This window comes from Trichoplusia ni, chromosome 12, assembly GCF_003590095.1.
Source record: "Trichoplusia ni isolate ovarian cell line Hi5 chromosome 12, tn1, whole genome shotgun sequence".
Taxonomy (NCBI): domain Eukaryota; kingdom Metazoa; phylum Arthropoda; class Insecta; order Lepidoptera; family Noctuidae; genus Trichoplusia; species Trichoplusia ni.
Window position 1 is genome coordinate 11,216,865 of NC_039489.1, and position 26,839 is coordinate 11,243,703.

General features: G+C 34.7%; 1 protein-coding gene across 1 annotated transcript in view; it reads left to right on the forward strand.

Annotated features, from left to right (window-relative positions):
- LOC113499539 (rho GTPase-activating protein 7-like) overlaps positions 1 to 26,839 on the forward strand; it is a 76,010-nt gene that overhangs the window by 39,433 nt on the left and 9,738 nt on the right. Inside the window, 4 exon segments of the mRNA XM_026880052.1 lie at positions 6,734 to 6,847; positions 8,693 to 8,835; positions 20,645 to 21,254; positions 21,592 to 21,734. Coding sequence (XP_026735853.1) covers positions 6,734 to 6,847; positions 8,693 to 8,835; positions 20,645 to 21,254; positions 21,592 to 21,734 — 1,010 coding nt within the window.

Below are 26,839 nucleotides of genomic sequence, written 5' to 3' on the forward strand. Positions count from 1 at the left end.
GTGTATTGTAAGCCCCTTGAACTCCGAACAAATATGTAATAGGTACCTAAAACTATTAGTTTGCGTTAAACTTTCTTCATTCAGTTTCAAAGATTTCCTTCAAGAAAAGTTGATAACGAACAAGTTTACAAAGCTTCAATCTTACAGGGGAAAATCTTGAAAAATCTTTAGTTTACAGCTAAAACATTGATCCAAGAAGTTTATTTCACCAAACCTTAATAATATTTTATAGAAATACTAGCTGACCCAGCAAACGTTATCTTGCCGAATATTTTTTTTTGTTGTATTTATTTTTAATGCCACATTATAAATTTAATAACAATTAAAACAAACAATTTCGTACAAAAAAAATATTTTTTTGTAGTTTGGGCATCCCTTATCACTTAGGGATATGAAAAATAGATGTTAGTCGATTCTCAGACCTACTGAATACGCATATAAAATTTGGTAATAATCGGTTAGGCCGTTTCGGAGGAGTAAGGTAAGTAACATCGTGACACGGGAATTATATATATTAGATAGTTAAATGAAAGCTTAATTATTGGTGGTAATGAAATAGCTCTTAGTCGGAAGTGAAGCATAATAAAATTAGCATTAATATATCATTAAAACACGACGCGCATCAACTCGAATGCTGCGTGCATTTTAGAAGTAAACAACTCCCACATTTTGGAAGGCACGTAAAAGGTTGGGTCTAATCTCTCCTAATCTCAAATCCTTTTACGATTTTCCAAATTTGCGGCAAAAATTCGAGCTGTTTTACTATAAAATTTGTTTAAAAAGTAACACAAAACTAGACATAATCTTAAATAGGATTTAATTTAATTCATTAAATTGCAAATTCTATCTGCTAATAAATGTCTAAGAATACACCTATTTCTATAATAAATAAACATTTGCTTTACATTTAAATATTTTGATTAAAAACCGTCACCCTACAGAGTCAAAGGCCCAAATATAAACATTATTAATTACTTGCCGATATTTCAAAGAAATTCATTTTCTAAAATCTGACATTCATAAGATGACGCAATGACAAGTCAATCAATTTTTATATGACGAAATAATTACAATTTCAGGAATTTCGTGTATTATTTTTTTCTCTGAATTGAAGGCAGTTATTTTTTGAAGTAGGTTTTTTGTAAAGAAACCCGTATTCATTTTATAACGCAGCTGGCCTAAGTACTAACTATTGTTATCCAATTTTTCAAAATAGTTGTGTCAATTCATGCATTTTACCAAACAGGTTATCAAATTCCACTTAAATTATACACAATATCCATACCTGCATTTAGGTACTCTTGTATACAGGTTTAGAGGTTGAAAATGTTTTATAAAAAAAAACAATTTAATCGTGTTTAAAAAAAAGACAATGGAATCCAAAAACACGTCACCCTCACGAAAATTTTAAACTGGCTCCTTAGGGCGGGTATGTTGTTTTTACACATCTCAAATTACAGCTTGGTTTATTAGGGTTGTATTTTTACGTACGCTTTCGTAATGAAACTGTAAAACCTTGAAACATAAAGATACTCGATAAAAAATTTCATCTCTACTTAGAACTCCGAGGCAAACAGATTACCATAATATTATACAGATAAGTGCAAATACAATGGGACTGTAATCCGTACTTAATAAGCTAAGCCGTATTATCTCAGGCTTATGTTATTAATCGATATTGTTCGCATCGCCATTCAATTCTGGGCGCCTGGTACTTTTCGACGAGTTGAACTGTTGCTATAGAAATATAAAAAAATTGTTAAATTAAATATTCATTATATTGAGGTTATTTTCTATACAAATCTAATATTTATATTTATAAAATAATTATTAAGTTAAGTTAGTGTTTTTGACAATAATTGGATAGCTTTAAGTATGACCGATAATATTTATTTGGATTCGATAAATTATGTAATTTCATGAGATATATTTTACAAAAATGACAAGGTGCATTTTTCTAGAGAATTCGAAGGGGTGAGCCTGACTACAACTCAAGCCCCTAGAATTTTCCTCCGTTCTCGATTGAGAGCCTCTTGAGGTCTTATTCTACTAACCTGAGGTCTTATTCTCATTATAATTGTCAGTCTAGTTTCAAAGGTCACATCATCAATCATGAGCTGACGCGGCGAGATCTATATAAACGCAACGCCTGTGTCACCTATCATTTCTTCCTAACCTGGTATTAACATCACACTTAACTGAACTCTAAAACATGTAAAATACTGTTAACAGGCACTCAGGTATAAGATCACATAATTGCTTTAACCTTACCGAGATCATATTGTTACCATCCTTGTTAGTAAAGGCTCACTTACATTGAACCTTTTTTTTTAGTAATAAGACTAATTAAGTACTTTATAAAAAGTATAACTTAATTTTATGTTATCAAGAAAATCATTCATATTTTTTCCTATTTTACTGTACCCCAAAGGCCTTCCCAAAACTTCTCCCCAATTTTATCCAAAAAAAAAACACTGATCGACATTAAATATTTTAATAGGTATATTTCTCCTCCTTAAATAATATTCATTTTTTTTGAGTTTCTCACATAGAGAGAAAGAACGAAAGTTGTCGTTCCACACTTTCTATTACAGACTGTGAATATTTTTGTTGTAGAAGACTCCACCCATTTCTACTTGCAATTTGTTGTACCATTAAAGAAATCTTTTTTAGAAAATGCCTCCAATATGGACATACCTCAACATATCGTGATCTAACGACATTTAACCTTTGCTGTTTTAGCGCAATTACCGAGTTATTAAGAAGCGAGTCCTTGTATGTTTGTTAGCAGTCATTAAAGTGCTATTTATACCAATTTTGGTTGTTACTATTGATAGCACTACTTCGTATTTAAATAGTTTTACATTATTTAGACTGTATTTGTAAGTGAAGAGTGGAATGGGGTAAATTTCACTTATTTAGAAATTTAATTCTCGTACCTCAGGATTGACCAACATACGAAGCATTAATTTAGAAGCAAGCATCAATTTACAAAATCAATTTAATACGTAATTAGGATATATCATAACTGTATCAATTCTTTTTTTTAACTCGCATGATCTGTCATTTCCTATCTGACTATCCTAAGTAGAAACGAAGATAAAAACGAAGTTAACAAATGGCTGTCACGGTCATAAAGTTGTACTTAACCTAAATTTGGTGTTCTTCTTTTTTAGCCTACTTGTACGGCACCTTCAATTTCATGAGTCCGACAGACACCTGACCGGGTTTTTTTACAAAAAAATATATAGTAATAAAATTACAACCCACGCGACCAAACAATAATTCCGATCTAAAATAACTATTTAAGTATCAACAAATAAATCGAACGATAAACATTTCTATACATCCTTTTCTCACAAAATCTCCGGTCACCGTATTAAATTAGCCACTGAATGGTTATAGAACGATAGAATGAATGAAAGAACGAATGAATGATAATGAAATGGCTAGTTAAGTTAGAATACACTATTTGATATCTCGTTAGTAAACTGACAGGTATTAAAGGAAGTTTTCAATAGAATTACGAATGTTGTTGTATTTTTTGTAATATATTTTTTGTTTAGCATTGCTACTGGTAACTAATAAGTACGTAATTCATTTATTAAATAATTCATGTATACACATAACGTAAACGTATAATTTTATATAATAGCCATTTTTGCACTACAACCGTTTTTTTCTTCTATTTTCTAAACACGCCCATATATTTACTATGTCTACTGCTGTCCATGATCAACAGCTTTATATAACCCACAGCTGGGCATAACGTTGCCTTCGACTATTAAATGGCATAATCCCTTGCACATAGCAAAAAGATAACCTATTAATAATATTGCTTAAATTCTAAATAAGAAACACACATCTCGAATTTAAATAGATAAAAACGCTATTAAATATGTAATTTCATTGAAGATTAAAAGCTCTGGAGCCAGCTTTTAGACGCCTGCAAGTCGGATTTTTGAAAGGCTTACGAAAAGTCGGCTCGAGACCTCATAAACCCTTTAAAATGTACTCGAATCCTCTCCTCTTTAAACCCATAAGAAAGCAAGGATCTAAAATAATGTGTAGCAAAAATCTTCCAATATTACATGTTAGAAAATATCACGTATAAATACAGGGATTTTTCGAAGTTCTAATGATATTTTTATCTATACTAATATATAAAGCTGAAGAGTTTGTTTGTTTGTTTGAACGCGCTTATCTCAGGAACTACTGTTCCAAATTGAAAAAATCTTTTTGTGTTGAATAGACCATTCATCGAGGAAGGCTTTAGGCTATAAACCATCACGCTGCGACTAATAGGAGCGAAGATAGGTACAATGGAAAATGTGAAAAAACAGGGCAGGTATAAATCATAACTTATAACTTCTACCCACGGGACCGAAGTCGCGGGCAACAGCTAGTATGGGATAAAGATATTTTATTGAGTAGCTCATGAAGTATGGGTCATTACCATGACTATTTCAAAATGCATAAGCATAGTCATACATTGTAAACACTTGTTTATAAAACGGGTTGAATGACTGTGTTGTAAGAAAATGTAAAAAAAAAATACTTCTATATTAAATGATGCAAATCAGAAATAAATTTTTAGAAGATTTATCATTTTGGTATTATTATAAGTTTTTTTTTTCAAAAATATTATTAATTATTAAATCACACGAATTTACCGGGATTGCTTAACTAGTTTCGGACTTAAACGGAGTCCTTATTCACGAGCTGATGCTGGTCGAAAGTCCATCGAATTTATTACTATGTAGATATAGGTACCAAAGATTGTACCAAGACACTAATTCACAAACAAAAACATCATCGGCCTAGCCTTTTCCCAACTATGTTGGGGTCGGCTACCAGTCCAACCGGTTTCAGCTGAGTACCAGTGCTTTACAAGGAGCGACTGCCTATTTACCTGACCTCCTCAACCCAGTTACCTGGGAAACACGATACCCCTTGGTTAGACTGGCTGTCAGACTTTTCAAGCTTCTGACTACCTATAACGACTGTCAAAGATGTAGGAATAACAGCCGGGACCCACAATTTAATATGCCTTTCGAAACACGGTTCAATTCACAAACAAAAACCTCTCCTAAAATTTCCCAAAATCGTCGACACTTTACAAAAGCACTCGAAACAACAAAAACTTCGCCACTTTGCCCGCCATAATACCTTTTGTTACAAAACATATGAGAAATTACTTAATTAGCCTGCATACTTAATTTAACCCGAGTCGGTCTCAAGGGGAATCAGGGATTCGCAATTTAATTAATTCTAAAGACAGTTTTAATCGGATTTCTTAAGCAATTGAACTAGTTTCTTAAGGGAATATTTTAAAAGTTGTGCAATTATGTCGAAATGTTTAAAAGATGGTCTTATAGGGATATTGACTGGTGAGCTTTTTACATAAGTTTTAGGAACTTTTTAGACTACTTTGTCTGGCAATGACAAAGTAGTATATATTCTATAGATGTTGTTTATTTATAAAATAAGTACTAGAGCAAGCCAGTGTTACGTATCTTGCAATTCAACAGCAATTCGTTTTATGTATAACGATACTATCGCGCAAAATTCCACCTCAAATGACAGGCTGCAAAAGCAAAGTAAGCAGGGAAGCAGGATTGTCCGAAAGGCTTACTGTGACCCCGGTACACAAAGGACAAAGGAAAGAATAGTAGCAAATCCTTATATGTTATAATAGTTAGTCAGTAGAAGTCTGAATCTCCGTTCCGCCCTTAAAGCGGAACTAGAACTTTGGTGATTTCGCAGTAAACTAAAAGTTTCAGCTATGCAGCCATCAACGGTCAATTCATACAGCAAAACAAGCGCTATGATTGATAGCCATAATAAAACAACTAAAAGCATAACGAAGCTTAACTAAATGATAGCGTTATTAAAGTTTTTAACTAAATCAAAACTAAATTTGAGCTCAATAAAATCTCAATCAATACGCAGTCTACAAAGTGTATGCTTAAACTAAATTCACGAAGCAACAACTTCATTGGAAAGCAATCAGCGCTCTTTAGAACGGCCGACTCGCAAACGGATTAATTCAATTAAATTGAATTACATTCAGTCGGTTTACGGGCGTGTAAAATAATTTGTGATAATCCAATTACTTGGTTTCAATTGCGATCAGATTAAGCTTGTTAAGATTCACGTCTTAAGATGGTTGTTCTTTTATTTCATTTTGTTTATGTGAATGAAAGTTGTTGGGTTGTTGATTATAGTTATTATTTATCTGTCACTCAGTTCTATCGTTTTGATGGTTTGTAATTTTTAAGCTGAGCTTTTTATAAAACCCATAACTTTAAAAGCTTAATTGGTTATTTGTGACCTATCTGAGTGGAGCGAGATTGAGACCGGCAGAGGCCATTAAAAATAGCAGGAGTAGGAATTATACATTTCTCTCACTGCCGTCGTTTTAACATCGAAACAACTATACTCCATTTGGTACTTAAATAAGGGAAAACAGTCTTGGCGTGACTTTTTGTTTAAAAACAAGCGCGACTGAAAACAAATGTAAAACAATACCAACGATTACCAAATCCAATGTACCACCGAAATAAATAAGTCGTTTGTTTCTTTAATAGGTATTTGTATGTATGTATAAAATGACACACCAAGATATAGATTATCTATTACCTCTTTTAAGTTGATACACAAGCAAAAGACGACTCTTTTATGTAATCGTATGATATCAAGGTATTCTTTAACGAGAATTTTTTGTCCGCAGAACGACTCAGATGATGAGCAGTGTGCATTAAGTGACAAATGGCAGTACGAGAGGAAGTCGCGGCGGTGGTCCAGGGTCGTGGAGATCACGCCACAAGCACAGAGGAGGCTGCAGGTAAACACTAAATAAACCAATCGACAAATCAAACAACTCAGCCCAGTCTAATTAAATCAATCAATAAATTCAGCCTGAGGCTGTCCAATGCTGGACATAGGACATTTGAAATGCCAAATATCTACTCTTCAACACAAGTAAAGATAACACAACTATAACACAAGTAATATACTTAATAAATAATAAATATTTGAGAGGAGAATGCAATAATGCTTCATTATGAAATATTTCTGGCAAATTTCCTTCGCGGGATCCAAAGACTAGATTTGACCATGTACAGTGGAACAGCATTGGCATACAACGTGTGCCTACTAAACCGTGTGTATATCATAAAGATATCTAAACAACGCCATCTAGTATAAACAAAGTAAAACTCGTAATATGAGTAAAAGGCAACTACTAAAAAAAAAGAAACTTATAAACAGTAGTAAAGACAACAGCAAGCAGCATCTGAATCTCTGAATTCATATTATTGCGGTTATCTATAAGAGACAGGGTGTAACACCTTCAAATTTCGATCATCATAACCGATACCCGACTTCTCCAACACACCGCTCATTTATAACCGAACCTTAAAACAACAGAACTGCTAAAACAGACCTCAATTTCATTTCATACACATTCAACGAACGCTTACACGTGATAAATAAGATCCTCGCTTTACCCGACCTATTACATAACCATAAAGGAATTAGTCGCTATTGTTAGCAAGTGGGCTAACTAAGGACAGTGATGGTGCATTACTTGAGATAGGTGTTAGGAGGCAATTAGTTCTGAGGGGATTAATACCCCTTTCTCAATTAATTTAGGTGAAGTAAGCAGATTAGGAGCGTGAATGGACATTTGTAAGTCTTGTTTGAACTTGCATACCTAATTGCTGTCGCAGTAGTTTTCTTCAAACAGTCCTTAAACGATTTAGAGTTTTATCCCTTGATATTAATGAAAAAATGTCAATCAAGATACTACGCAGCCAAATATGTTTAAAGAATTAAGAGTCTGAATGTAATGTTATATGTGACTATGTTAACAGTCCTATTTTTTTTACTATGAGTATAAGTAAGTATAATTCTTTTATTCTTAAAAATACATTCTATCCTTTGCAGAAAGTAAAAATAGCCAACAGCCAAGAACCCTCTAATAAATAAAAATAGCACATAAAGCAAAAAAAGGACGACGCATAAATCTTTTAAGTCGATACAACAGATGTTAGCAACTAAAGTCTATTGCCATTTCCACACGTAATGTGATACTTTTTTCTCCATCATACTTTTACCTTTTTCAGTGCTGAAACTGAACACTTTCCACTCGCTTGTTCCATATTATGTTTTCATGAAAAACGTTAGATCGCGCTCAAATTGTAGAACATTTGTTTCTGAGGAGAAAATATTATGTTTAATGGAGTGTAATAAATTTGTATGGACGGATGGATTGTCTGATGTCAAATATATTGTTACATTGAATGGCTTTTATATTTTGCTTTCAAGAGTGTTTATTGATTGGTTTTATGTGACAAGAGAATGATATTCGTTTGTTTCTTGTAAGGACTTAATACCTAACGCATAATATCAAGACAGTGTCGTAATTAAATATGTCGTTCATACACAGTTTATTCCAGGTATCCTTCTATTTTAGAGCAGTATTGATGAAAGTTTCATCATTATTATCGTGTTAGATTTGATGTTAATCACAATAAAATAGTTTTATCAAGTCAAAACATTTGTCTTAAAGGCAAATAACTGTAAAATCTTATTTAGTAATTTGGAGTACTGACTAAACTTAGCCGTTGATTTAAGTTTCTCCTTATAAGTTTCAATACATCCATATAATATTATTCTCTTTCCACAGGTGATAGCCGCTCGGGCACTAGCAGAAAGAGAAGCAAGAGAGGCGAGGGGAGAAGTAGAAGATGACGAAGATGAAACACTGCCCACGATAAGAGTAGGGCTTGTGGATGCAGATGGACATTATACCGATGTTGAACCTGATCTGTGAGTAACTTTTGTAAACTACGTTATTACAGATGAACCCAGATGTATTTCATAGTGACTCTCCTATACTCTTATTGTATGTGACATATTTTAGACAGATGCCCAATAAGTTTTGGATAAGGGATTCTTTTGGCTAGGGGAAGACCGTATCATTCAGATAGAAGATATACAAGTATTTTTGTTCGAATTTCATTTAAGAACTAGATTTTACATTAAATTATATGAAAGACAGCTAAAATATTGAAACTCTTATTTAATATGAACATACTTGGATACGTTAAGATATCCAAAATTATTTTTTTTTTTATAAATCATACATTCTGCCTGCTCTTTATTAAATGATGTAACGGTTTACTCGCGCGTATTTATCGGGGTAGCCCGACTAGTTTCGGACCCAACCGGAGTCCTTAATCAGTCCTTAACCTGCTCGTTTCCAAAACCAACTTCTTTTACAAAAGTCAGTCTAGACTTGTCTGTTTTTTTCCCAAATCTTAGCATTTTAAGTCTTTAAAAGTGACTTTGAACTCTTGAATTGTTTTGACCTTACATTACTCAGAATATCGTACCCGCTGCTGGCTATAAAAAGATTCAAAGGATTTGTTCAAGATCTTCTCTGTGTTCCTAATGAATAAGAATCTTTAATATCCATTAAAAATGTTTGATAAAATATTATAAGTTACTTGTAATTTAATTGTCTTGAAGGTAAATTTCTTTTTTTTCATTTGTAACTGTATGAAAAAATCTTTTTTTTTCATATCGAAATATCGTTAGAACCTTCAGCTTCTGACTACCCGTTACGACTCTCAAAGAGGTGTGAACAACAGCCAGGGCCATTATTTATCGTCCCTTCCGAAACACGGAGCAACTCGTTATGACATAGATCATCCATCCACGGAGCGACCTTCTCAAGTGTCTTCCGAACGCTAAACTAACTGTACGCGATATATTTGTAAAACAATTCCATTGTGAAGAAGTGGATTTTGAAAAAGAAAAGATTATAACTTGAATAATATTACTTTAACAGCTGGTAGCAAACCCTCTGCTCTATATAATCTTGACTCGCCTTTTCGATGCCTGCAGGGAACAAAGCTTCTCTGAATAATATACATACATTAAAAGTTTATCGTGAACAAACTACTGCAGTTCCTGCACTTCCCAAAATGCTGGCATTACGTGGTTCAAATTATGCACGCCTTGGTTTAAACTAGGTGTGCAAAGGATTCTCATTTAGCGGATAGTCGCTAATGCTGAGGTTGCTAGTTTACAAACTGAATTTGAATTTGTCTTCTACCTTTTGTTGGGAACTAATTAAACTATTACTAGGTTTAGTTCAAAGTAGTGAAAACGTTATTGGTTTTCTTTGAGTGATTTATTTTATTAAAAGTTCTTGTTGTCTTAAGCCTATGTCTTGTAGGTGTTCCTTTGATTTCATCTTGCAAATATTCGCATTTAACGATATTTTTGGGTGAAGTCCTTAACCAAATTGGAAATTCTATTTGATACTTGATAAAACTTGACAAATATCTTCCTCCACTACTGCGACGATTCCAGATTTTAATTTTTTCCTAGCAGTTTCAAGAAGATATGAGCCATCTTGTAAATTTAATGGTTCTTATACCTGAAAAATAGGTAGGCATGATCATGTCGTCTTTCGTACTGCCAAATTTAATGTAAAGACAAATAGACATTGACGAAGCTCACCAAACAAAATCCTCGCTGAATGTGTTAGACTTGTATTTGGAATAGTCGGTTAAGACCGAGTCAGATTTGCGAAACGGAGGGTTCCGTACAAATAGACGAAAGGAAAATAATTCGGTTATTAGATAAATTAATTTGAATCTTTATGCGTCAAATTGAACGTGAGACGTTGCAATAACGACAACTTAAATAAAGTCATCCGAGTAAATTTCAACTGTCTTACTATCTTGGGATAAAGTGTGGTGATAGTCGGACTGACAGCGATGCCTGGAACAGAATCCTAAAAATATGTGACTTAATCGTCACGTCTTATATATTGGTGTTGCGGGAGTAGACTTACAGAATCCTACGTGACCCTTTGAACCTAAATCCCTTAATACTTGTTTCTTCGACTTACATTCGCGACCCTATTACGCAACGTAATCATGTTAGCTATGTACAAATTCTTTTAGGGTTGCTTGTTTTATTATTTTTGTTCTGTATTTTATTTTTTAAGGTAAAGTAATGTACATATACCAATATATAAAGCTGAAGAGTTTGTTTGTTTGTTTGAACGCACTAATCTCAGGAACTACTGGTTTGAATTGAAAAATTATTTTTATGTTGAATAGACCATTCATCGAGGAAGGTTTAAGGATATATACCACCCCGCTGCGACTAATGGGAGCGAAGATACAATGGAAAATGTGGAAAAAAAACAGCGCGGGTATAAATCATAACTTATATCTCTAACCACGCGGACGAAGTCGAAGTCGCGGGACACAGCTAGTAAATAAATATTACAAGTATTTTTTAATGTCCGGTTGATGGTTAAAATAAAGTCGGTTTAGCGTGTTGCCTTTTTGATAATTCAAAGTTACAAAGAACAACAATACAATGGTTTTGAATATCGCACCCAATCCAGTATTTTTTATGTAGATTATGCACAAAGAAAGAGTCATTTATGAGACCGACTTCTTCATTCGAGTCCATTTTTTCTAAAGATTTAGGTAATTATTAAACAAAGACAGCTTTGCCTTAAATTGTTGTTATGCATATGACTGAGAATAAATTAATCCTCAATTGGATGGTGAACTAAAAATGACCATCATTAGAAAATGATCATCGTTTAAACGTATATTTGCCTTCCTACAAGTACCAGGCGCCCAGAACTCGGAAGATACTAAGCTTTTATACAAATTGGTGTAACAAAGCCTTAGAACAATGACAAGTGAGGGTTGGTCCTCAAGTCGACAGGCTCTTGAGACTGTCTTTACACGTTGGATTTCGTCAGAAATTATTCCGTAGGTAAATTCTTTGTCGTTTTAAGGAAGTGTTTGCTTTCGTTTCTACATTGTTTTTCTTTCTTCATTCGCTTGATATTACGTTTCGTTACCGTCACTCGTTTCTTAAGTGAGATATGTATGTTTTTATAGGATCAATATTTATTTTCTTGCTGTTTTGGCAATTTATGTTAATTCTTGTTGTGGCTCGCGGGCCCCGCTACAAATAGAAAATGATCGGGATAAAAACTATAGTAGGTATGTGTTAATCTTGGTTATAAACTATCTGTGTTCTAAATCCGTTCAGTGGTTTTCACGCGAAGAGGAACAAACATCCATACATCGGTACAAACAATTGTACCCTAAATTAATTAGTAAGTAATAATCAATTACGAAGGCGAAGAAAATCGACTTTAAGTTTCGTTATTTCGCTAATGTAAATGCATTATACACTACTTCTCCTGCCCTGTGAGTCAGTTATAAACGTTTCTATTATTTAACTAAGTACTGTATTATATTCTCGTATCAGCGAAGTTGTCATGAAATCTCTAAAACCACTCGTCGTACTTCGATAAAATGAAGATATATAAATTAAACATCTAGTAACTTTTAATTTGATATTCTCCTCCTTTTTCTTAGTCGGTTAATAACATATCTACTCAACGACATACAACCTCTGTGTCAATAAACAAAGTTCCTTATTCCGGATGCGTGCACCAATTATAAGCGTGTACACATTAATCTCATTTTCTGAAACGCAAGGTCCGAAAACAAATATAGGGTCACGCAACCACAATTACAGGGAGGAAACAATGAAGAAATGAATTAAATAAACAAGTTTCCTTTACATAGGAATATCGGGTCAAATAATGTTAATTGATCATCATCATCATTATCCCGTCTAAATCCGCTGTTGGACATAGGCCTAACATAGGCCTCTCTTTTCTCTCTTTTTTGCCGTGGTGAAACCCTAATGACTTCAACCAACCTCGAAGGGCACGGCGTGTTGATAGGTCGGACTCCCACCGACTAAAAACACCCCGTGCCCCTTCTACTGCTTAAGCAAAAGTCGGGTTGGTACACGCATGCTCTGCGCAACTCTGGCTCTATTTGCTACCTTGTTTTTCGTATGGCAGTCGAATCCTCATGGATTACCATATGAACTCCTTGTTCGTCCCACCATGGACTCTTTTTGGCTGTCTTGGGTCCCTGCCTGCTGCCTTACGAATATTTTCAGTGATTCTTCTTCTCCTACCGACGCTTCTCCAAATAGTCAAGGTTATCGATCAGCTTGTTGTAGTCCTCCTTATCAGTAGCTCGGTAGAACAGTTCTTCTACGCTAGCTATCCCTAGTCCGGTCCCTAATGTTTTTTTTACCAATAATTTATCGTACTGCCAACTTTTCTGTTTTCGTTTAGTCATAGAAGAGTTTTTAATCAATATTGTTCCGGAGTTAGTTCTGACTTTTAGTAATGAGTATCAAAGGTTTGTGCAATCAAGGGCTAGTTGTTTTGTGGGTTGTGTAAGTACGTTCGTAAGTACTGTTAGGTTGTGGCCATAAAATAAGCTAGAAAAATAAAGAAGATATATTTAAAGATGTCTCATTTACTTATGTGTTAAAATAACATAACCTAATAAATTTATGAAAAATTAAAATTACGTGTCGGCTTGGTTTTTGAAGCTGTACTTTCTGAAATATATTCTTTTATTCTCAAATTTATCTCAAAATAAATACCAAAAATTAATGTATCATAAAACTTAAGTTAACTGTCACTATTTTGGCCCTAGGAAAAGAATTAAATAAAAAACAAAACAACATCCAATAAAAAAAATCGCTATTTACAATTCCATCGCTAAGACCTCAGCCTTACTCAACCCGCTGGTTTCATAGCCTCCGGTCATCCTCATTAACACTTATGATTATAGATATTGTAGGCGAGCTTATTAATTTGATTGTTACATGTGATTGATTGGAATTTTAAGTGGATTGATAATGTTTAACCGGGCGGATATGTATCAGAGCTGTCATTGTTGAATGTCATTGACCACTATTTTTTTAACTGATTTCAAATAGAGTCAAAACTCGTTGTTGTTTTTTTGTGTTGTGTCTTGCCAATTGTTAAAAGTTTTTTAAATATTCACTTTAAAGAGGTGCTTGGCGGTACTTTTGTTCTAAAAATAGAGTTTTGTGTTTGTATGATCTAATATTTTCTATGTGGACTTGATAATGATAAGGGATAAAACAAACATTCATTTTTTAACAGATTTAAAAATGTGGTTACTTTTTTCCTTCATGCTATTTGTATCTGTATGGTTTTTCATTTCATACTTACGAATATACGACGACGTTGTGATAAGTGTTATTAAATATGTCATTTGTTCGAAAAACAGTGCCATTAGTTGCATTTTATGTTTGAGAAATCATCAAATTTTGTCGTAAGAATAATAATGGACTTTTACCCAACTATAATTGCTTTGAGGAAGGGGTATAAAAAAATGACATTGTCAGATAACAACATAAGCAACATTGTAAAATAACTGTTGATGCTAAAGCAAATATTACCTATTTCTTTGTATGATGGCACCTATCTCAGGAATGCAATGATTGTAATATTAATAACAGCCTGTACAGGGCCTATCAATGCCTTCTAAACTAAATACTGTTACGGTTGTGCGAGCGAGAAGGCACGAGACAACGTAGCGCTCTGTCTCACTTCAACGACGGCTTGTAGTAGATGATGGTAGACCGTTAGACAATTTTACGGCTTTTCAATACATGTAACGTGTTGTAATATTTTCTATTACATAATATTAGCGATATAGTGGTTGTTAAATAATGTTTTATGAGCCGGTCTTTAATTTTATGTCCATGGACGTCATTAATACAATATTTTATGCACGTATAGTATTTATTAACAGTTATTGGCCGAAAGGGTTAGCAAAGATTTTTTTTTTTAATTTTAAATACGAGAGATAAATGCCTAAAATTATTTTAAATCTTACTTATATTATAAACGCGAAAGTTTGTATGTATGGATGTTTAGATGTATGGTTGTTAGTTCCTCTTTCACACAAAAACAGATTAAGACCCAACCTGGTACTCATATATATTATTACCTGGATTAACATCCCTACTAATATTATAAATGCGAATGTATCTCTGTCGTAACGTCTGTCTGTTACGCTTTCACGTCTAAACCACTGAACTGATTTTAATGAAATTTGCTAGGTACAGAGTTAGAGTTGACCTTGAGAAAGAACATAAGATAGTTTTTATCCCGGACTTTTAGGAGTTTTCTTGGACATCCACGCGGGCGAAGCAAGAAGCTAGTATTAAATATTTTTTATCAAGATTTTGTGTTCCCGTGTTTTGTAGTAGGCGGTCCCGCGGGCAAAAGCTAGTTTTCACATAAAACAAGCAAATTCTTGACATTTATAGAGTTAATCAAGCTCGGTTACTTGACAGTAATGCTACAAGGTTAAACGTTGATCGTGTCGGCTTTACAAAGACGTAGCAGTAAGTGAAATGGGGGTTAGAGGCCGCGACTGTCTATCAGAAACACGAGGATAGTTAAATTGTTACTTTTGTGTAACTGATTGTTTTTTTTTCATTTTGGGGTTGTTGATTAACGATTGTACCCTCAGTACCGCGAGTCCGACTCGTACATGACCAGTTTTTTGTCATGTAAATTTGAGGTTGACATACATCCTCATGTCCTAAAATATCTATATTCAGGCAAAAATATCGAGGTATAAATTAGTTTCGGAATGAAAACCTTTTTGTTAGTTGTAAAATCCTTAGAGTAACTTATAAGTATCCTATTGGTTCTTCAATAGAAATGAAATTTGAAAACGCCCACTTACTTAAGACAATAGCAAATCGAGCATTTCAAAAGTGAAAAGTATACTTAAAGGTTCTTAATTCATTAAATTTTGTAAAGAAATATATTTATTTTATCTTGCATGAGACACTGTCTCACAGAAGCTACAATGTGACGCTTCCATTCTTCATAAGAAAACAAACAACTGCACATCAGCCGTCACATTTATCATACATCTACTAAAACCATTCCCTTTCATTGCAACATAATGGGCCCTTAGCAAACACGCCGTCAAAATGGCGGGAAGCCACAATGACTATAATTAAGTCCGCAGTCCATTTGTTCTATATAGACCCTTCACCTATCACGTTTCTATTTCGGATTGCTAAACCTTTAGTAATGATAGGCTGTGAAGACTGAGGTCTGATTGGGAGCGGATAGCGGAGAGCTTTGTAATGTTGTTGACACGTGAGGATGTTAAAACGTAGGTTGACGTTGGATAGGGTGGCGCAGCGCAACACATGAGCGCTCTCTCCCGCCCTAACTAGGTCCCGGGTGACATGCATGGCAGTGTTTGTCATCTGTTTATAGGACCACCGACGGGAGAACATATTTCGTGCAGTGCATGTGGTCCCAGATGGAAAGGCCGACATACTTTACTCTTTGGTGATCAAAATGTGAACGAAGCTTCGGCATCCGTTGGCCAGTTTCGGCACCGACTTAATGCGTCAGACGTTTTACTGCGGTACAGGTTTAGTCAGTAAGAGTCTGACACTACCCGCTTCCTCCCTCGAGGATGTGGGTATCATGTAGATTCCCCCGCATAACCAAAAAAACCCGGTCAGGTACGAGTCGGACGGGCCATACTACCCTAAAAGTCATGACACATAAGGACAAATATAACAACAAATAACCCATCACATTTAAGTCCATATTAATTCAATTTTTTCACTCTGAAAATGTCAACTATCTAGCCATCGTAATTCATAAGAATGCCTAGTGGCAGGAGTATAAACAGCGGAGCCTTAATCATCGGGATGTGTGTACCCATGGTGACGGTATTCTAAAAACTTTCGTCGCCACTCGTGATCAATCAGACCACAACCGTACGCATTGCGTTGGCCCTAATAACCCACATAAAGGGCGTTTGTAACTATGTGGAGCGGAAAGCTCTTAATGCAAGATTAATTGTTAGCATGTGAATTTGTTTAATTGACTCAATACATGTCCATATTTAAATACACCTGTTATAAACTCTCTACTCTTTATCTTAATCGACATGCTCTTTGTAGGCGTACGTAATGTTTTGGTGGCCTAGCGGTTCTATGCATAGATTTGCATGCACGAGGTTCAGGTTCGATCCCAAGGCAAAACGGTAGACTCTATATAGCTTTTTTATTTAGTTTTGAGTATTTTCTTCAAACCTACCAAAATTTAATGACTAAAAATAAGTTCTATTTTTATCTCTCGTTCAAACAAAACTTTAAATTCATGTTTACTTGAATACATAATTTAATTATCACGTTAAGAGATGTTGAACGTGATTCTTCAAAATTATACTTTCTAATGATAAAAGTCTTTTATCGTACTTTTAAACAAAGTTAATTGTTTTGTGGAAAATTCTTTTGTTTTGTTGATTTCGATAATGGAATAACTTTTTAATATGGTCACTTTTGGAAAAGTTTTGGAGATGTTGTTTTTCGATCTGTCTTCAGATTGTCAGTTGTACAGCTTTTAACAAATTGTTTAGAACGAAATTTCGGACAGATGTTTTGTAATTATACTGGTAAACAAGAATTTATTGTTCATAGTCCTTTTTTTCTTAATCGGGATAGCGAGTTATTTTTTTTATATTAAAATTTTAACATAATACAATTTCTCACAAAAGAGTTTAGATCGTTTTATCTTGAAAAAAATACTATAATACAGATAATAATACAAATAGAAAGATGCTCAATGATTTCAGGATTTTGGATCCCCAATATGGATCTCAGGTGTGTTGCTATCTTTCCTATCACCATCTTCATTGTTCCCAATCGCGTCATGGCTTCAAAAGTTATTATCAAATACTCAAATCAACTTCGTTTCAATTTGATACTGACCTTTGCAAAATACCCCTCAGTCTATTTTTACCACATAAAACGCAAAACAAACCCAGTACATAAAAAAAAACCTTTAAAACAAGAACAAATTCCGACAATAGGAAAATAAAACTTTCCTATCCGAAGAGGTTGAGAATGAAAAAAGTTTTCAAGTCTTATATAGAATAAAGGTTGCAGTCACGCGTGATAAGATAAAAAAGTTTATGAACTTCGCTACAAAGGAGTAAGTAACTATTTTAGTGGAAGATGCTTTGAACACTGTTCAAGAGCCGTCAAGTTGCTGAACGGCTCTTTTGTCACGTATTTTTCCATAGCGAAGCTTCTAGGTATCCCTTTAATCCGGTTTTACACGAAGTTACTGACAAATCTATATGACACATTCATTCTGACGAATCGCTCACAGCTATGAAATGTAAAACTCTCATGTTTTGGGCACACACGTTACATCACAAAAAAAAAATCCCGCTGGATTTAATACTGTGACGAATTAAATCCCTGGGTGTTTCATATATATTCAAGTCACATGCACGAAGTCATCCAGACTCGATACAAGCATTTGTGGATCACGCAAACATCAAAACACGGGGATAGAACCAACAAGGTGACCCATACCACTGAGATGTCCATGGAGTTCGTCAAAAAAGAATATCATGCCAAATTCTACAGCAAATTTTCTATTGAAATGCAACATTGTCTAAGCCATCGTATCGTTGATGTCTTGTGTCCATCGAGGTTTGCCTACGTCCAAACTATTTTGAGGATGTAAGGGGACAGTTACTTGGATACTAAAATTGTAAGATATTGAAGATTTTCGTAACCTCGTGTATGAACAACCTTACTGAAATTCATGTTAATGAGATTGCTTATATTAGTGTTACATTATGTTCGTGTAACAGCATAATTTAAACTCTAGAAAGTGGAGTGTTTTTCACTGAAGTAGAAAAGAGATTCTCGTAGGATAATTTAATGTAACGTAATAAGCAAGACAAAGGAAGAAAATTGTTATGAAGAGGAAAATAATTGGTGCCTTTTAATTATTTTCTTCTTTTTCCAAAAGTAAAAGAATTTGGTCAGTTCCAGTGTAACAAATCCCCAACTACAGAGGTAAAATATCTCAAATTTCTAATCGCAAAATACAAGAACATGCTTGTATAATTGAAAACCAACTGCATTCAAAATTTAATCTAACTAATATGAGTTCGACGTGAAAAGCAATTAAACAAAAGTTTCGGCTCCCATTATGCTTTCTAGTCAGGAACGAAAATGTTAACTAATTACTGGAAACGAGTTATGATAACATTTTGGGTCCATTCGAAAATATTGCAATTTTGACGGTAAGGAAAGTTTTAATTGGAGTTTGCAATAGTTTTGGGGAATATTATGGTAATATCAATATTAATGTGAGCGAGTAATCGTTTGCCGAATTTTAAACGATAGCGATTAGGATTATAATTTATGTTCTTTTTGTTTGGCCAATATTGGTGATAAATTAAAACTCGAAATTTAGGATGTTTCGGTCGAAAATCGATAATAGACCAACTTGAAATACAGATTCATATTAGTTGCGATAATACCAGCCTGTAAACGTCCCAGAACAGGGTGGTTTTGGTTTCCCTCCTGAACCACCACTTTCTGGGACGTTTGAGCATTGATCATGCTTGCTCGCTGCAGATTGGTTATTGGTATGTAAATAGAAAACGAAACTTAATTCTGTTTAAACATAAGCTTTTCCTTAATTTTGATATGGAACACTGGGTTATCAAAATAGAAAAGAGCATAGGAGCCAGATAGACCTTTGGGTTGCAAAAATAGAAAAGAAAACGGGAACCAGACTTGTTATTCTTTCAAAATAAAATTCTAAATTAAAAAACAATATAAAACTCTAACCACAATTCCTCCAGATAGCTCCAGGTATTTAATCATAAATTTAACTATATTTTTTCCTCCCTATGCAATAGACAGATGGTTTTTTCATTACCAAGCACCTGACAGGCACAGCTTGCTTGCAGCTTCTCTCTTATTTATCTTTTCTGCAATGGTTAAATAAGTCCGCATTCTGCGAAAATAGCTTCTTGTTAGATAAACGAAGAATAATTAAAAATTCTGTAGATACTTTAAGAAAACAGGTTTATGTGTTATTCTGGAGAGCATGAAACCATAAAAAAAGAGAAAAAGAGAAAAGAGTTTTATACCTGTCTATAGATTTTGCAGTGTCACCTTTGCACTTAAGTATGGAAAACGCAGAAGAAATAAGTATTTTTTTAGATAGATCTATCACGTCATATTTTCATCTCTTATATTACAGCTAAATAGATATTCTACTCTACATAACCTTACTTTAAGTACTTACTCTTATGTATTTTGTGAGATCCCAAGGGTCCTTCGCTCTCAAACTCAAGACTTCGTACAACTTAACTCGATCTCAGCAGAATCTACCAAGAACGTTGAACAATCACCTTTTCATAAACTTCGTAACGTCGTTATTAAAACCACCTTAGATTTAATTATACACCCCGAAATTGTGTATTATAATGGAAATAAATTGTTGTTTATTAGTTTGACGAGTTTGAGCTAAACTTGGCACTTTGAGCTCCAAGCTACCGAAGTTTGGAATAACTTTGAGGCCATAATAGGCCTTGCGAAGGTTTATGGAGATGAGTTAGTATGCTTTACAATGGTGTTCATAATTTCTTAGCGCTTTGTAACATTTTCTTTTGAGACGTACGTTTAATATTTCATAATGTTTGTGTGGTTTTGTAAACAAGGCGATGTTGTGCAGCTACCAAACATTAGAAAGGAGGTTATTAAAAATAACTATCATATAACATCGCATTATGTTTTACCTAATCTACTTATGTACAATCCAGCCACTCTGCAACTGCCATATGCGTATTGTATCTAACTTAAATTTTCCATTTTGTTCCAGATTAACAGTACCAGGTCAGCCCCTAATACAGTTACCAAGCGACAAAGAAGATGAAGAAGAAACGGGCACACGTTTCCGCCGCACGGGATCCGAACGTCTGCGGGACGGTGCCAAAGCCCTGCTCCGAAGGGTGGAATCCCTCAAGACGCGAAGAAGAAAACGCCAAAACCGGACCGAAGTCATCGTATCATCCCCGCACTTTTTGGACACGTCTCAAGACAAATACGCTGACCTTAGCTACATTGACATGACGCCCACAACTCCAACTGCTTTCCCGTTCCCTGACTTCCACAGTTCGCCCATACATGCACCAGCGATCAGGACCCAACCACCGTCCCCCATGACTGTGATGCCACCATCTCCTATTGCCCCTCTTGAACAATCCTTCGTCCTGAATGCACCCTTTGGTGACGACAGCTCAAGTTACGCGTCTGATGGGAGTATGGGGTCCAGTAATAAGAGTTCGAAGTCTAAATTGGGAAGAGCGAAGAGAATCTTCCATCGGGGGATCAAGAATGAGGATTCGAGTGCGTTGAGTGATTCTGAATGTCAACCCGCTAGTTGGAGGCATAATTATTACAAAGAACATAACACTCATCAGAATACAGAGGTGGGTGTATTATACTTGTTGTTCATTCCATTTAATGTTACTTAAAAGCTGAAAGAATATCGTTTCCAGCCTATATTAGTTGTTAGTTATATTTTTAGTTATCCTAAAAAACTTGTAACAAGATCTTGTTACTTGAAACTTTGATAGTTCTCAAGAGTTCACAAACTGGAACGCTTAAGGCCTTAAGCTTTAAATATAGAGGATAGTTTAAGAATACTTTCGAGAACTAATATATGGGATAACTTTTTACGCTTTCAATATGAAAACGATTTGGGCGACAGTTCCTACTTTAAGCGCTTAAAGATTCCCTAGAACTTAAAAATGGTTCTGATTTTAGGTTTATGTGGAGCCCCCATCTCCAGTAGAACTGAAGCCTGACCCTGAAGTGCTCCGTGAAGTCCAGAAGTCACCAGGACATACTGTTCACCGACGTCAAGCCATCAGGACCAGTTCACTCAATTTAGGGAAAGAGGGACAAAAGTAAGTTGATAATGCCAGATATACAGTTTTTTGATGGCAGTGATAATTTACGATACGTATTGCGAAAATAATCATTCATGGATTTTAGAATGATTCTGAAATTGTTTTGAGATTTGAAATATTTTTTGGCAACGAATAATATTATAGACCCATTAGGCTTACTATAAGGTTGCCAATGAGTATCTAAATAAGCCACAAAAAAGTTAAACAATTTGGATACATTCTTAATGGAAAAATAGCAATTAAATCTATAAGTCTATGGAGAATCCAAATATTGATATCTTAAAACCGATTCCGGAATGTTCCACTTCGATCAATAGACATTTATTTCGTATCCGTCTCATTCTTCACAGCGTCCATCCATCTCTTTTTCGACATGACTTTGTCAATATATCAGACGCAGTATGTTTAGGTTTCAGGTATATTAAGCTAAGTTTCTAAGCCTAACGGTACTTTTATTAGAAATCTATTCATATAATCAATGTCTGCATTACAACAAGAAGCGCATCATGTTGCATGCGTTAAAGCATAGCAATTTATCGTCATCTCTCGTAATAGTCTACGTTTTACGATAAGTCAAAAGGGGAAAATTATTCAATGAAAACCGCTACATAGTTTTTCAAGCAACAATCTTACTACATAGATAGGCGAATAGGTTAACAAAAACGAACTCTCACATAAGAAACGATCGCACAAAACCTGGTCCTACGAGGGGATCAAGTATATAAGGTATTTGTGAGACCCACGAATCTAGGCCTGCATGTGACTTGAATGACTGTGAAAACATGTTTCAAAAATATAGTTTTTAGCACGCCAGTGCTTGTCACCCCAGAGGCATTAGTAAAACGTAGCAGGCCTAGTGACAAAATACGTCGTGACGTCTTAGATTGTCTTTTGTCAACCTCCAAACCCCGACATATATCTACTAACGTATTCAATATACGCCAGAAAATAATACATCATCAATCCTTAAAATATTATTACTTTTAAATGGATAACTCGCAATATTCCTCTTAAAACTTCATTTTACAAAGTCCTTCTTAAATCCTCTTCCAACAGCAAACAAGTTTTAATTAAGTCGACGGAGAGGACTTTAAAAGCGTGCTGTAAAATGTTATACAGGACGCCTGCATAATGTTTCATAGCAAGCTGTTTACTAGTCATACTTCGTCTTTTATAGTATTTCAACAAGTGGCTTCTAACAAAACTCATTATTATCATTGTCTTCATGAAACTACTTCTTGAAGTTTTGACTGACAAAGATGAATGATCCATTGAATGGTCCCAAAACTTCTACAAACTCCATAAAAAGCGAATTATGACGTCATAAAGTATCAAGACAATCTGTTCTTCTGTGTATTTAAGGTATACAAGGTTTCGAAGAGAAATTCCAATTTCCTTTGATCCAGAGTTTGAATAGGACGCTTGCAAAACAAAGGATAATGTATTTTGCTTGCGTCCTATACAAACTGGTTCTCAATAAATCTTAGGTTTCTGCGATATTGAAACAAAGTGTGTGATACAAATTTTATTTTATGCCTTATTTCTTGTGCTTGGCTTTAGTCCAGCTTTTTCCTAGGCCTTTTGCCATACGCGATAGATTTGGATTTAATGGCCGTGTTCGATATGATATCAAAATACAATTCAATATACATAATATAAATGTTAGATGGATTTGGCTGCTAGAGGAAGAAATTTGACATAATCTACATTCAAAGTAATAATTATGTTTTTCTAATAAATAATGAAAAGAATTCCTCTTTTCATTATTTCTCTCTATATTTTAAAGAGGTTCTGAGGACCGGAATGCCTTTTCTAATTAAGTAATTTACATGTCTGTGTACAAATGATAGGTCTGGAAAGTTGGAAACCCGGTTATAGAGTTGAACTTGGTAATTACTTGGTTAAAGATTATTTTGATATAGGTACCTGCTGTAAGAACTGTGGTCAATTTTAAAATCAATCAAACAGAAGTTATCTTCAAACCTAATCAATTTGGAACAAACTCCACAGTGAAACCAAAAACGGCCAAAGCAGTTGAAAGTAGCTCATTATCGCGTTAAAACTAATTACAAACCGGCGGCCATTAGTTCAAAATGAGTGTTTTTGTAATGGACAATGTCGGCAGACGGAATACTAATAAATGAATGTTAGTCTTGTGCTGCGTTGTGAGTTTTTGTGGAAAACGTGACTTTTTGAAGATGCTCTGGCTTTGAAAACTTTGTGCAGTGTTTAAAACCTTTAATGGATGCTTTAGTGTCAGCGAAAGACGGTAATAGTGTTTTCATATTGCTAAGCAAGACTGTTGTTGTTCTTTTCTCTAAATTCCGTAAATATTGACAATTGATGGGACAGAACAAACGATGGCCTAATTTTCAATTCACAATTTTATTCTCTGGTTCCTTTCTCTACAAAGTATCTGATAACCTATAGTAATCTATACTAATATATAAAGCTGAAGAGTTTGTTTGTTTGAACGCGGTAATCTCAGGAAATACTGGTGGTCAAATTGAAAAAAAATATTGGGTTACCATTCATCGAGGAAGGCTTTAGGCTATAAATCATCACGATGCGACTAATAGGAGCGAAGATACAATGGAAAATACGGAAAAAAAACAGGGTAGATACAAATCTTAACTTACATCTTCTAACCACGTAGACGAAGTCGCTTGCTACAGCTAGTATACAACGTGTCCCAAAATTCAACGATAAGCCGGCGCCAAAAGGTAGACCTGCTCATGAGTACATAAGGAAAAATAATAAAAAAAATATAACTAGTTTTTTTTTTTAGTTACAAGAAAAATTCAGAATTCCTTTGAAATTTTACACCCATCATGATATTTTGAGCGACCACGATGACAATTTCTCAAATATGCTTAAGATTTTTTTTTTATCTTATACCTAAATAGTGCTATTATACACCACAACTCTTAAAAACACCAAATTGCCCGCAGTTTTTACACAAAAAACGTTCAAAATCATTTTTTTCCCTAAAATTATGAAATATTTTTACTCTTAGTGTACTTTGACTCATGGTCTTGTAAAAAAAAAGTATGGACACCACTACGGCAAGTTGTTTTTAAAATTGGCGCAACTAATCAAGATTCTAAAAAGGTATAATACTCCAAAATAACTGGCCACAAAAAAAAAATATGTCTACCATTTGTAAACAATACCCAAATTTCTCAATTGTTCTTATTCGTAGAAATCACTTTTACTTTTTGTACAAAATTAGCCAGATGTTGCAAATTCCTAGAATTTTAATGGAATGTACGATAACATTCAAAATTTAGAGAGAGAGAGAGAGATAGCGAGATGTGTAAGGTAGAGAGGGATAGATAGGTATATTGTTGTATGACAATAATTCAAGTAGAGAGATCATGTTCTCAGCAAGTCAGTACGCTCTGCTCCTCCGTATTGCTTGCGCATATCCGTATTCAATTGACGTAGCTCTCGTACTAACGACTTTTGGCTTTACATTTTGGACTGAATTTAAGTGATCTGTGAACTGAACTGACCTGGCATTATTTTGGACTGTGACATTGTTTTGTGATTTGGACTTTTGCCGTATTTTGGGCTGTTACGCGTTATCATGCCGCTACCATACACGTCGGTAGAATACGCTAACATGCACCTCATTTATGGCGAATGTCGGTGTAATGCTAACGCTGCGAGCAGACTGTATCGAGAAAGGTACCCGAACGCTCAAAGATATCCTGATTATCGAGTATTTATTAATGTGCATCAAGCGTTTTCGGAGGGTCGTTTGCCTTCAGCTAGAAGAAACGCTGGAAGACCTAGATCGGAATGTGATGAAGAAGTTCTCAATGAAATAAACATTGATTCAACTACCTCAGTACGTGCCATAGAAGCAACTACGGGAATCCCAAAAAGTACAGCACATCGAATTTTAAAACGTCACCGATTGCACCCTTATCATTACAGACGTGTGCAAACATTGCTACCTCGGGACTATCCACTGCGAATCGCATTTTGTCGTGTGATGCTTCAAAAGCACCGGGAAGACCCTCAGTTCCTGGGAAAAATATTATGGTCGGATGAATCAACCTGCAAGAAAGATGGTTATTTAAATCTTCACAACCTACACAGCTGGAGCAATGAGAATCCACATGTGATGAGACAAGAGAAATCCCAATATCAATTTAAGGTTAATTTATGGACGGGAATATTAAATGGAAAAGTGATTGGGCCTTTTGAATTACAAGGAAACTTGGATGGGGACAGTTATTTGAACTTTCTACAAAATAATTTGCCAGAATTACTAGAAGACGTCCCCTTAAGTGACCTTCAAAATATGTGGTTTCAAAATGATGGTTGCCCAGCTCATTACGCTAGTCCTGTGAGACAATACCTAGACCAAGAGTTCCCGGGGCGTTGGATCGGGCGACTTGGTCCTATCTTATGGCCACCCCGATCACCCGACCTAAACCCCCTGGACTTTTTTTATTGGGGTTGTCTCAAAGACAGGGTCTACGCGAAACCGATTGCGACATTAGATGAGCTTCGGCATGAAATAACTCAGACTGCGGCACATATCAATGCAAGAAGATATGCAAGAAAGATAAAAAGGTCCTTTTTAAGGCGATGTCGTGCCTGTATTAACGCCGGAGGAAAACAGTTTGAACATTTACTGTAATGTTAATTATTTAATAAATTAATTACAAAAATAGTTTCCATTGTTTTATTCATTTTTGGAACATTATAATATTTATTACTAACAACATGAACAATTAATGAATTTGGGTATTGTTTACAAATGGTAGACATATTTTTTTTTTGTGGCCAGTTATTTTGGAGTATTATACCTTTTTAGAATCTTGATTAGTTGCGCCAATTTTAAAAACAACTTGCCATAGTGGTGTCCATACTTTTTTTTTACAAGACCATGAGTCAAAGTACACTAAGAGTAAAAATATTTCATAATTTTAGGGAAAAAAATGATTTTGAACGTTTTTTGTGTAAAAACTGCGGGCAATTTGGTGTTTTTAAGAGTTGTGGTGTATAATAGCACTATTTAGGTATAAGATAAAAAAAAAATCTTAAGCATATTTGAGAAATTGTCATCGTGGTCGTTCAAAATATCA